The sequence below is a fragment of the Corapipo altera genome, unplaced genomic scaffold (assembly GCF_003945725.1).
Source record: "Corapipo altera isolate COAL_440 unplaced genomic scaffold, ASM394572v1 61019, whole genome shotgun sequence".
Classification (NCBI taxonomy): Eukaryota; Metazoa; Chordata; class Aves; order Passeriformes; family Pipridae; genus Corapipo; species Corapipo altera.
In genome coordinates, this window is record NW_020885144.1 from 70,895 (window position 1) to 83,436 (window position 12,542).

The 12,542-nt window shown below is 55.1% G+C and overlaps 1 protein-coding gene across 4 annotated transcripts in view; it reads right to left on the reverse strand.

Moving 5' to 3' along the window:
• LOC113960537 (zinc finger protein 629-like) overlaps window positions 1-11,415 on the reverse strand; it is a 12,220-nt gene extending 805 nt beyond the window's left edge. The window contains exons 1-3 of one of the 4 annotated variants that reach the window (XM_027670151.1): window positions 11,147-11,415; window positions 739-811; window positions 165-556 (exon numbers count right to left, since the gene is read on the reverse strand). In XM_027670151.1, the coding sequence (XP_027525952.1) occupies window positions 165-556; window positions 739-784 (438 nt within the window). In that variant the 5' untranslated portion in view covers window positions 785-811; window positions 11,147-11,415. Of the gene's footprint in view, window positions 557-738; window positions 812-1,245; window positions 1,365-6,948; window positions 6,968-11,146 lie in introns of those variants that run through there. The other 3 variants (XM_027670147.1, XM_027670149.1, XM_027670148.1) reach the window with 3 other exon arrangements.
• Between the last annotated feature and the right edge of the window lie 1,127 nt (window positions 11,416-12,542).

Below are 12,542 nucleotides of genomic sequence, written 5' to 3' on the forward strand. Positions count from 1 at the left end.
CTGGAACTGTGGCTGACGCTCTTCCCACATTCCAAGCACTTGTAGGGCTTCTCCCTAGTGTGGATGCTCTGGTGGCGAACCAGTTCAGATCTGTGGTTGAAGCTCTTCCTGCATTCCAAGCACTTGTAAGTCTTCTCCACAGTATGGATGTTCTGGTGGCTGATCAGGTTGGAGCTCTTTCTGAAGCTCTTCCCACATTCCAAGCACTTGTAGGGCCGTTTTCCCCTGTGGATCATCTGGTGGCGGATCAGGTTGCAATTGTGACTGAAATTCTTCCCACATTCCAAGCACCTGAAGGGCTTCTCCCTGCTGGGAGGCTGCTCAGGGACCACTAGGTCAGAGCTCTGGCTCAAGCTCCAGCCGCCTTCCTGGCACAGGCTGGGTCTTTCCTCCTGGGAGCACCCTGGGCTGGGTTTGGAGCCCCTCCTTGTTGGGTATCTCTGTGGCTTTTCCTCCCCAGTGACTTCCTGTGCCATGGAGCCATTCAAAACAGACTCTCCCACCAGGCTCTGCTGGGGGGATTTGTCCTCCGTGCTCTCCGTCCTCAGTTCGGGGCCTGGGGCAGGAAGGAAGAAGGACAGGGAGGGGATTTGCCTCCGGCCCAGAGGGAAGGTCAGGGACATCCCCCCAACTCCAGCCCCGGCAGGACGGCGATGGCAGTGGGGTTGTCCTGCAGCCGGGGCCATGCTCAGCTGGGAGATGCAGAACAAGGCAAAGGGGCACTGACTTCCTCCTCACCTGCCTGGGTGTCCTGGGGCATCTTCCTCACAGCCTCCTCCTCCATCCAGCCAAGGTTTGGGAATCAGAAATCCTGTTTTGGTGGGAAAAAACCCAAAACAGGTTTTGGGTGTGAGCACGTTGGGTTGGGGATTCCTCCTGGAATGGTATCCATAAACCACTCCAAAACATGAAGATTCAGCCCCAAAAAACCCTCCCAGGAGTTCCCCCTCTCTAGTCTCTCCACTTTGGGGTTCTGGGGGTCCCCCTGTCCAGGCTGCTCGTGGTGCCATGTGTATTGGGGGTCACCCTTCTCCGGGATCTCTGCCCCCTCCAGGCTGCCAGTGGCCTTGGAATCCCAGGAGTGTCTCCTCTCCAGACTCCTCACTTTGGGGTCCTGGAGTTCCTCCCACTCCATGGTCCTGCTTAGGGATGCTGGGGGCTTTGGGGGTCAAGGGGTCCATTCTCCCTTCGCTCTCTGATTCTGGGTGCTGGATTCCCAGGGGTTCCCCCTCTCCTGGGTCTCACCCTCTCCAGGTTGCTGGGGTTCCTCTCTCTCCAGGCTCCAGTTTCAGTATCCCAGAGGTCCCCTCCTCCAGAGTTTCTCCTCTCCTGGATGCCACATGTCCCAGGGTTCTCCTATCTCTGTTCTCCCCCCCTCCCCAGGCTGTTGGGGCTCACCCAGCTCCAGTGTCACCCCTCTCCACTCTCCCCACTCTGGGGGTCCCGGGGTTCCCCACCTGGGTCTGCTGGAGGTCCCCAAAACTGGTGGACCCCCCCTGAGATGGGACACGTGGCTCCTGCCTGCTGGCACCTGCTAGGGACCCCCACCAAAAAAACCCACCTGCTGGGGACCCCCCAGTATCTCCCCAAGGGGTATTTGCAGTTCATTTTGGCATCTTTAAGCTGCAAACACCCCCTCCCCCCAAAAACCCAACATGGACCCCCCAAGATATCTGGAGTGAGCTCCCCCTCCCCAGTCATCTGTGGAATGCAGGTGGGGCTATGTTTCCAGGGTGGGAGGAACTGTGATGGTTGTTCCTCCTCTTCCTCCTTTTCCTGCTCCCCCACTTCCTCTATTCTTCCTCTTCCTCCTGCTCCTCCTCTTCCTGCTCCTCCTCCTCCATCCCTCCTCCACCTCCTTCTCCTACCTCCACCCCTTCTCCCACTCCTTTCTGCATCCCTCCTCTTCCTCCCCCAGGCCCAGCACCCACCCTTGGTCCTCCCTTCCCCCCAAACCCATCACATCCTGCGGGAGGAGCAGCGACGGAGCTGGGGCAGGTCGGGATGGGGCAGCGCTGGGCTCTTGGCTGCTTCCACCCCCTGAGGGGGATCCCAGGAAGGGCAAAAGAACAGGAAAAGGGGCAAAAGTGGTGACTGGAGATAAAAATTTGGGAGTTATGGTCCCCCCGGGTGGTCACTTCCAGCCTTTTGGGCTCATCTCAGGAGCCTGGAGATCTTGGAGGGGGGCATGCAGAGATGGATGGGGGATCCCAAGAGATTTTGGGAACAGCATGAGGGGTTGTGGGAGCCCCTTGCTGGGGGGTCGGGCTGGAGACCCCCTGGTGCTCCCGGAGCCCTCGGCTGGGGAGTTGTCACCACCTTCTCCTGCCTGGGAGGGCTCTGGGGGGACCTCGGCTCCTTGGGCTCTTCCTGCAGCCACAGAGCTTGGAGGGACCCTCCTTGAGATGGGTCCTCCAGGTGTTCCAGGAGCTTTGGGCTCATCCTGGGAGTGACTGGGCTACACTGGGAGTGACTGGAAGGGACTGGGATAATACAGAGAGTGTCTGTAACCATACTGGGAATGACTAGGACCACACTGGGAGCAACTGGGAGCAAGTAGGAGTGACTGGATCTATACTGAGGGCAACTGGGTGTGACTGGGTGTGGCACGAGAGCCGACCCCTGATAAAACCTAAAATCCAATCAGAGAATGCACACAATGCAAGCCATCAGCTGCTGGTGCCACAGTGTTGCCTTGGTGTTATTGTGCTAAAACCATCCTGGGTCACCAGACATCGAGTCAGATCAGCTGCTCGAGGGGCTGTAAAGGTGGGACTGGCAGTCAATCACTTTATACTATACAAGTCCAGTCCCCTCTCATACAGTCAGGTTCTTCTGACATAATCCTCCCTGGGGTGTAGGTGTGGAGATTCCTCCCTTGGCTGGGGACACCTCCAAGGTCACTCCTGCAGGTTGAGAGCAGAGATCTCCCCAGAAGTGTTGGTCTGGGTGAGTTACATCCATCTCTAATTAATAATTATTTCCTTTTTGCAGGCTTTAATATAATTGCTTCTGGCTGGGAGTCCCCCGGGAGTCCCCCCCCAGCGCCGCAGGTGAGTGGTGGGTCCCGGGCTGGCTGCGTGTGTGTGGCGGGGTCCTGGGCTGGCTGGGAGTCCCCCGGGAGTCCCCCCCGGCACCGCGGTTCAGGCCCCAGGCACGGCCAGGACAGGAGAGGGGAGAGAGAGAGTGGGGGAGCCTTGCCGGCAGTTGCTGCACGCCCGTGGAGGAGGAGAGAGCAGCTTCGGAGCACACAGAGGTTTGTTCCAGGTTTGGGGGGGAAGGGGAGGGGGGGTACAGAGGATGGGAGGGGGGATACAGGGGAGTGGGGGTGGGGGAAGAGAGGGGAGGGGTATCGAGTGGGCCATGGAGGTCCTCTGATTGGCGGGAGGGAGAGCGGGGCACTCCTGTATGAAGTGTCACAGGTGAACAGTGCGCCTGAAGATATGTGGTAACACAGTGGAGGAAGGATATGGTCAGGGTGGATAGTGGGGTTCCTTTAGAGTGATGGGGGTCCCAGCCAAGCTGGGGCCTTGAAAGGCACCCCAGCCTTGGATGTGTACGGGGGCCAGAACGGTTGGTCGGTTTGTTTGTCTGTTTGGCTTTGGCTCACCTGCGGCTACTGCCCAGGTTCGGCATGTTCTGGGTATATTTGCTTTGCTCTGTTACGTCCTGAAAGGGTGGGCAGGACAAAGGGTTGTTCCTATGATTGTATATAACTAGGTGATAGTAAAGTAGGAAATGTAAGACTTGCCCAAACCGTTCTAACAGGAACGTAGCCTGTGTGTCCCTGTGTGGTTGTGAGCTATGCTGGCGATGGTACACGCCTTCGGTAGGGTCGCCCGTGCCAGACAGGTCAAAACAGCAGGGTCAGACAGAATACATCTGTGGGCAGGATGAGCTCGTTAGCCTTCTGGCAGTCATCCTAGGAGAAGGACAACTCTAATCCCAAACCTGGGCAGATGGCGCTCGCTTAGCCCCGTAAGGCCATCCATCTAAGAGAAGGTCACTCTAATCAAACCTACGTCCTGAGGACCTTGCTGCCACCGTCCAAGCTCGCTCGGCCCTGGCAGATGAACCTCAGGATTAAAGGGTGGGTTCAGTTCCGCACATACTGCGTCTCACCTAAAAATCCATTGCGCAGGCTCGAAGGCCTTACCCATGTGCAAAAAGTCGAGGGTTGAAACAGCAGGTGAAAGGTGCACTGGAAGCTGCAGACCCAACCCTGCATGCAGGCGGTTCAGGATATTGGTCATTTGAGACTGACCGGAGAGGACAGTCTCTTGGGGCAGCACCCTGAACGACCAAGCAGCCTTTTCAAGGACAGCACTGCTTGCTCCACTCGGAGAGGGGCCTAGAAAAGGTGGCCTAACCAAAGCTCATCTCCACTTTCACCTGGTTGGTTTTAACCGCAGACCAACGGGCATCTTCTTCCAATGCGGTAACACAAAGATCAAAAGACAAAGGCATGCACCTGCCTCCAAAGGTGTACCTAAATTAACTCTAGCACGTTGGAACATCAGAACCATGCTTGATTCTGTGGATAGTGGACGTCCTGAGCGACGTTCTGCCCTAATTGCCCATGAACTGGCTCGTCTCAACATCGACATTGCTGCTCTCAGTGAAGTTCGCCTTCACGAGGAAGGAAGCCTCAGAGAACATGGTGCTGGTTACACACTCTTTTGGTCAGGTAAGCCCAGAACTGAAAAACATCTCTCAGGTGTCGGCTTCATGATCAAAAACTCTATTCTTCCCAAACTCGAAAATCTGCCGACAGGTCACTCTGACCTCATTATCTCCCTACGCCTTCCACTCCACAACAAACAACACGTTGTCCTCTTTAGTATATATGCCCCAACTCTCCAAGCTGACCCTGCCGAAAAAGATAAATTTTACGCTGACCTGTGCTGCCTTACCCAAAAGGTGGCTGCAGATGATAAGATCATTATCCTTGGTGATTTCAACGCCAGAGTAGGTAAGAATTTTGAAGCCTGGAAAGGAATATTAGGCAAGCATGGTGTTGGAAACTGCAACGATAATGGTCGACTCCTGCTAGAATTCTGTGCAGAGCAACAGTTCACCATCACTATCTTCCAGCAGAAAAATAGTCTGAAGACAATCTGGATGCACCCCAGATCTAAGCATTGGCACCTCACTGATTATGTCTTGGTGCAACGGAGAGATGCCCGCGATGTCCTCCATACCCGCGTGATGCCCAGCGCAGAATGCCAAACAGACCATCGGCTTGTGCGCTGCAAACTCAACTTCAGTCTCACATCCAAACCTAAAAGGGGTAGTATCCCAAGGAGAAGACTCCAAGTTAACAATCTCCAATCAGCCACAGTAAGAGACAGATTCCAGGCAAACCTTCAAACTAGGCTCGAAAACCATTCCACAGATTCTGCAGATTCCTCCCCTGAATCAACTTGGCACCTTATTAAAAACAGTATCCTGCAATCCTCTGAGGAATCCTTAAGGTTCTCCCTCAAGAAGAACAAGGACAGGTTTGACGAAAACAATCAAGAGATCCAGGACTTGTTGAGGAAGAAGAGAACTGCTCACCAAGCACACCTTGCACTGCCATCCTGTCACGCAAGAAAAACAGCCTTTCATCTTGCGTGCAGCAAGCTCCAACAGAAACTCCGTGACATCCAGAACAAGTGGTGGGTCGATCTAGCTGAAGAAACTCAATTATGTGCAGATACGGGTGATCACAGAGGATTCTATGAGGCCCTGAAAACAGCATACGGGCCTACAGACCAGGTCCAAAGCCCTCTACTCAGTGCTGATGGGCAAACGCTTCTGACAGATAAAACCTCCATTCTGAATCGATGGTCTGAACACTTTCAGACTCTTTTCAGTACCAACCGTGTAGTCCAAGACTCAGCAATTCAGTACATCACACAACAACCAGTAAAGTATGAATTGAATACTGCCCTCACTTTAGGAGAAACCCTCAAGGCCATACAGCAGGTTAAAATCAGCAAGGCAGCTGGGGTTGATGGAATTCCACCCGAAGTCTGGAAACATGGGGGCCTTGCACCCCACACCAAATTTCACGAGTTTGTGGTGCGCTGTTGGGAACTAGACGAACTACTATCAGACCTTCGTGATGCAGTCATCATCACTTTGTATAAGAAGAAAGGAATTAAATCAGATTGCTCAAATTACCGTGGTATTACTCTGCTCTCCATTGCTGGCAAAATCCTGGCAAGAATACTCTTGAACAGACTAATACTCACTATAGCAGAAGGAATTCTACCTGCAAGTCAGTGTGGTTTCAGAGCCAACAGGAGCACCACAGACATGGGATTTGTTCTCAGACAACTGCAACAGAAGTGTAGGGAACAGAACAAAGGTCTTTATGTAACCTTTGTCGACCTCACCAAGGCTTTTGATACTGTGAGCAGAAAAGGTTTGTGGCAGATTTTGGAACGTTTAGGTTGTCCCCCCAAGTTCCTTAAAATGATCATCTCACTCCACGAGGATCAGCACGGCCAAGTCAGATATGGCAACACACTTTCTGAGCCCTTTCTAATTAAGAATGGTGTGAAACAAGGCTGCGCTCTTGCTCCTACCCTATTCACAATCTTTTTCAGCAGAATGCTCCAAAGGGCCACGGCAGACCTCGAGGATCAGGATGGGATCTACATCCGATACTGTACTGATGGAAGCCTTTTCAACCTAAGGAGACTGAAGGCCCACACCAAGACCTTAAACCATCTTGTCTGGGAGCTGCTTTATGCTGATGACGCCGCTCTTGTTGCCCACACAGAAGCAGCTCTGCAGCATTTAACACCCTGCTTTGCAGACGCTGCTGAGCTCTTTGGGCTGGAAGTCAGCTTAAAGAAGACAGAAGTTCTCCATCAACCTGCACCTCAGGAAGTCCCCCATCATCCCCACATCACCATTGGCCAATCAGAACTCAAATCAGTCCAACAGTTTAATTACCTAGGCAGCCTCATCTCCTCGGATGGTGAGACTGACAGGGAGATAGACAACAGGTTAGCAAAGGCATAGAGAGCTTTGGGAAAACTCCATAAAAGAGTTTGGCGAAACAAACACCTGAAGAAAAGTACCAAGATCAGTGTTTACAGAGCCATTGTGCTGTCTACTCTCTTATATGGATCTGAACCATGGGTCATCTACCGCCACCACCTGTGTCTCCTGGAACGCTTCCATCAACGCTGCCTCCGTTCAATCCTAAACATCCACTGGTCAGATTATGTGACCAATACACCTGTTCTAGAACAAGCAGCAGTCACAAGTATTGAGGCCATGTTACTGAGAACACAGCTGTGCTGGGCAGGGCACGTCTCAAGGATGAAGTTCCACCTCCTCCCTAAGATCCTGCTTTATGGTGAACTTGCCACTGGCTGCCACAAGAGAGGAGCCCCGAAGAGAAGATACAAGGACTCCCTGAAACAACATCTCAGCCTTGGCCACATTGATCACCAGAACTGGTCTACTCTGGCCTCCAATCGGGAGGCCTGGAGACACCCCATCTATAACGCTGCTGATGCTTTTGAGAATGCACGCAGGATCACCCTTGAGGGGAAAAGACAGCGCAGAAAGAATCGTGCCTTGCAGAATACACCATCTAAGGAGTCTTTCTGCTGTGCCTTTTGCAACCGGACATGTCTGTCTCGTACTGGCCTTTTCAGCCACCAGTGCACTTGCAACAAACATGGGTAGAGCCCTTCCCAAATCTTCGTTCGCGAAGCCCAGCCATGAATATAATTGCTTCAGTAATTGCTTCAATATAGTGCACTGTCCTATCTTACACTATACTACTAGTAGTTTTAGCCTTTATATTGTCTAGTAAATAATTCTGATTAAGATCTTTTGTCTGATCATTTGTTATAATAAATGATTCATTTTATATAAATATTCTCATTTGCCAATTATTAAAACCTGCGGGACAAAAGTGGTTCAATCACACCTCCGTAATTCCTTAAATTTAAACTGTTGACACAATCTGAGGCTGAGATTGGATTCAGCTCCACCCAGGCTCTTCTCCAAGCAGGGGTTTAGGAAGCCAGGGAGTCCTTTCTGCCCCTTGAGACTCAAGGGCAGGACTTCTTAATAAATTTTGTCTAAGCCTCCGTGACACTGGGACCATGCTGGGAGAGACTGGGATCATGCTGGGACTATACTAGGGGCAACTGGGTGCAACAGGGATCGCAGTGGGAGGAACAGGAAGCAACTGCAACCATGCTAGGGGCAACTGGGATCATACCGGGATCACACTGTGAGCAACTGGGCCCACGTTGGAGGAGACTGGGATCACACTGGGACTGACTGGGACTACACTAGGGGCAACTGGGAAGACACTGTGAGGAACAGGGAGCAAATGGAACCACGTTGGGGGCAATTGGGATCACACTAATGGTGACTTGGATCATATTGGGAGTGACAAGGAGCATGCTGGGGGCAACTAGAACCATGTTATGGGCAACTGGGATATAGTGGGAGGAACTGAGATAATGCTTGAGGTGATTGGGGTCATACTGGGAGTGACTGGGACCACACTGAGGGTGACTGGATTTGACTGTGAGCAACTGGGATCATGCTGGAAGCAACTGGGAGTGACTGAGAGGATGCTGGGGATGACTGGAACCACAGTGGGGGTGAAAGGAAGCAACTGGAACCATGTGGGGGGCAACTGGGCTCATACTGGGAGAAACTGGGAGTGACAGGGACAGTACTGGGACTACCTGGCAGTGACTGGGATCATACTGGGGGTGACTGGCAGAATCTGGGACCATGCTGGGAGCAAATGGCATCACACTGCAAGTGACTGGGTTGATACCGGGAACAAATAGAACCAAATAGATGGAGGCAACTGGGATCATACTGGGAGCGACTGCAAGTGACTGGCATCATACTGGAATCATACGGGGAGTGGTGGGCAGTGACTAGGATCATACAGGAGGTGACTGGGATCATATTGGCATTGACAGAGAGCAACTGGGATCATATTGGGGCAACTGGAATCATACTGGGAGTGACTGGGATTATAGTGGGTGTGAATAAGACCTTAGTGGGGGTTACTAGGAGCTACTGGGATCATGCTGGGAGCCAACTGGGGACACACTGGGAGCAACTGGGATCAACTGGCAGATACTGGAATGATGCATGGAGTGCTAAGACCACAGTTGGGGCAACTGGGATCATACTGAGAGCAACTGGGGCCACACTGGGAGTGTCAGTAACCAGTAACCAGGAATCATACTGGTGGTGACTGGGACAACATTGGGAGTGACTATGTTTACACTGGGGGCAACTGGGAGTAACTGGAACCCTGTTGGGGGGGACTGGGATCATACTGGACTCATACTGGGAGGGACTGGCACTATGCTGGGGGAAACTGGGACCATAGTGTGTGCAAGTGGGATGTACTAGCAGGCTTATACTGGAGGTGACTGGGCTCGTACTGGGAGTGACAGGGCTCTGGGAAGCGCAAGATGGGGAGGAGGAGAAGCACAACCCCTCCCACTGCTCTGCATTGCCAAAATCCTTGTTCCCAGTTCCCACTCTGGCCCTGACCAGCAGATCCGCTCTGGGATCCCTTTCCCTGGGGTCACTTCCGTGCCCTCTGCCCGCCTTCCCGCCACTGGAAATCTGCACTTTGGAACCTCATCCCATTGTTTCCTCCTTCTCTTCCCTATTATTGTCAGGGTCCCCCTGCACCCCATTTTCTCAGGCACTGGGACCCCCTGGCCATTCCCGGTTTTCCAGCCCCCAGACCCCTCTTTCTTTGACTCCAGGATCCCCCTGCCCCCCTTTCCTGGCCTTCCCGCCTCTCCCAGTCCCTGAATCCCCCTTTTTCCTTGAGCCCGGGGACCATGATCCCTCATTCCCAGCCATCCCAGGTCACCTCACCCTCAGCCCCCCCTTTCCTTGACTCCAGGACCCCCTGAAGCCCCTTTCCAGCTCTCCCAGTTCCCCTCTTTTCTTGACCCTGGGACCTCCCAGATCCCCAGATCTCCATGTCTCCCCAGTTCCCCACTCCCGGCGCTTCCTGCAGGGGGGTCCTGAACCCTGAACCCCCATTCCTGTGCACCGAGACCCCCCACGAACTCCCTTATCTGAGACTGGGATCCCCTGCACCCACTTCCCTGGCTCCAGGACACTCCTGCTCCCCCTTTCCTGGCCATCCTGCTTCTCCCAGACTCCACAATCCCTTTTCCTTTATCTTGGGACCCCTGGACCCCCACTCCTGGGCATCAGGACCCCCCTGCACTCCCTTACCCAGCACTAAGCCCCCCTTGAACCCCTTTTCCCAGCCATTCCACCTCTCCAAGCCCCCAGACCCTCTCTTTTCTTTGACCCTGGCACACCCCGGACCCCCATTCCTGACTCTCTCAGCCCCCAACTCCTCCTTTCCTCAACACTCAGGACCCCCTGAACCCCCTTCCCACACATCCTGGGTCTGCCCATCCAATGAACCATCTTTCCCTGACACTGAAGGCCCCTGGACCCCACTTTCCTGGGCACAGGGATCCTCTGGTCCCCCTATCCCTCCTCTCCCCACTGTTAGTCCTGCCTTTTCTTGACCTTGGGACCCACCTGATCCCCCATTCCCAGGCACTGGGACCTTCCTGCACTCCCTTCCCCTGCTCCAGAACCCCTCTGGAATCATACTGCCTTATCCTGCACCAATACCTACCTGCACCTCCTTTCCTGCCTATCCCACCTCTCCCTGCTCCCAGACTCCCTTTTTCCTTAACTCTTGGACTCCACTTGATCCCCATTCCTCCCTTTCCGAGACCCCCTCTGCTTCACATCAGGGACCCCCTGAGACCCTTCACAGCCATCCCGTGTCTCCCCACCTCGTGACCCCCTTTCTCTGACACCAGGGACCCCCGGATCCCCCTTTTCTGGGCACAAGGTCCCCCTGGACCGCCCCATCCCACGTCTCCAAGCCCACGCATCCTCTTTTCTTCGAAACCCCCTTCCCCAGCACCGTGTCCCCCCTGCACCTCCTTATCCTGCACCAATACCCCCCTACACCTCCTTTCCCGACCATCCCACCTCTCCTCACCCCCGGCCTCCCCCGCCTTGACTCTGGGACCACTCCCAGCCCCCCCAAGCCCCCGTGTCCCCCCAGTCCCCGTGTCCCCCCAGCGCCCCCTCCCTGCGTTACCTGTCGGTGGCGGGGTCGGAGCCCGGCCCGGGGCTCCCCCAGTTGGCGGCCGGTCCGGCGAGGCCTGCAGGAGCCGCGCAGGCCGCGGATGGGCGGGAGCGGGAGAAGGGAGGGAGGGAGGAGGAGAGGGAGGTGGGGTCTGGGAGGAGCCGGAGCCGCAGGAGCGGAGAGAAAAAGAGAAGGGGGAGGCAGGGGCGAGACGGGGGCGCAGCAGCAGCGGGAGGAGCAGCGTGAGCGAGGGCGGAAGGAGAGGCCGGGAGGCCGCAGCTCCCCCGGGAGCATCGCCCCCCCCCCGCCCCGCATCGCTCGGGTGAGCGGGGAGGGAGCTCATCCCCAATATCTTGGACAGTCTCTGTGTTTGTTGTGTTTTTGGGGGGAGGGGATGTCTGGAGTTTGGAGGACTCTAAAGCTGAGCCGCAAATGCCCCTTGGGGGGATATTGGGGGTTCCCGGGAGGTGTTTTTTTGGGGGTCTCGGTGGCGGTTCCCGGCAGAGCCGCGATGATGGGTGGGGGTTGTTTTTCCTGGGTCAGGCTCTTCATTGCCAGCCCAATGGCAATGAAGCCCAATGGCGGAGAGGGGGCACCCCTGGGACCCTGAAACGGAGAGCCCGTTCACAAGGGACCCCCGAGACCCCTTCAGCCTGGAGAGGGGGGGGACACAGGAGAGGGGAGACCCCTGGGATACTGAAGTAGGGAGCCCAAAGAGGGGGCAACCCAGGATTCCTCGGACCCCCGGCAGCCTGGAGAAGGGGGAGCACAGGAGAGGGGGAACCTCTGCGAACCCGGCACCCCGAAGCAGAGAGTCAGGGGAGAAGGGACCCCTGGGACTCCCAAAACCCCCGGCATCCTTAAACGGGGGGCTACAGAGAGGGGGGACCCCAGGACTCCAAAGTGGGGAGACCAGAGATGGGGGACCCCTGGGATTCCCAGGACCCCTGGCAGCCCAGAGAGGGGGGACCCCCAGTACACACAGGACCCCCAACAGCCTGGACATGGGGGACCTTCAGAACCCCAGAGAGAGGGGAACCCTGGGAGGGTTTTTTTAGGATGAATCTTGGTGGTTTGGGCTGAGTCTTGGGAATGCAGAGAGGACATGGTGCTGGGGAAGGGAGTTTCCAGACGATCCAAGGGTGAAGGGGGATGCAGGGACTTGGAGAAGTGCAATGGGGAGTCCAGGGGAAACAGGGCATCTGGAGGGTCCTCCTGTCCAGGAAAGGATGGTCCAGTAGTCTGCAGTGTCAGGGAAAGGTGGTTCACAGGATGGGGAGACCTGGGATGGCTGAGAAAGATTCAGGGAGTCCATGGTGTGAAGGAAGGGGGCTCTGGGAAAAGCAGGAATGCAAGTCCAGGGGGTCCCAGGGTCAAGGAAAGGGGGAGCCTGGGAGCTGGGAGAGGT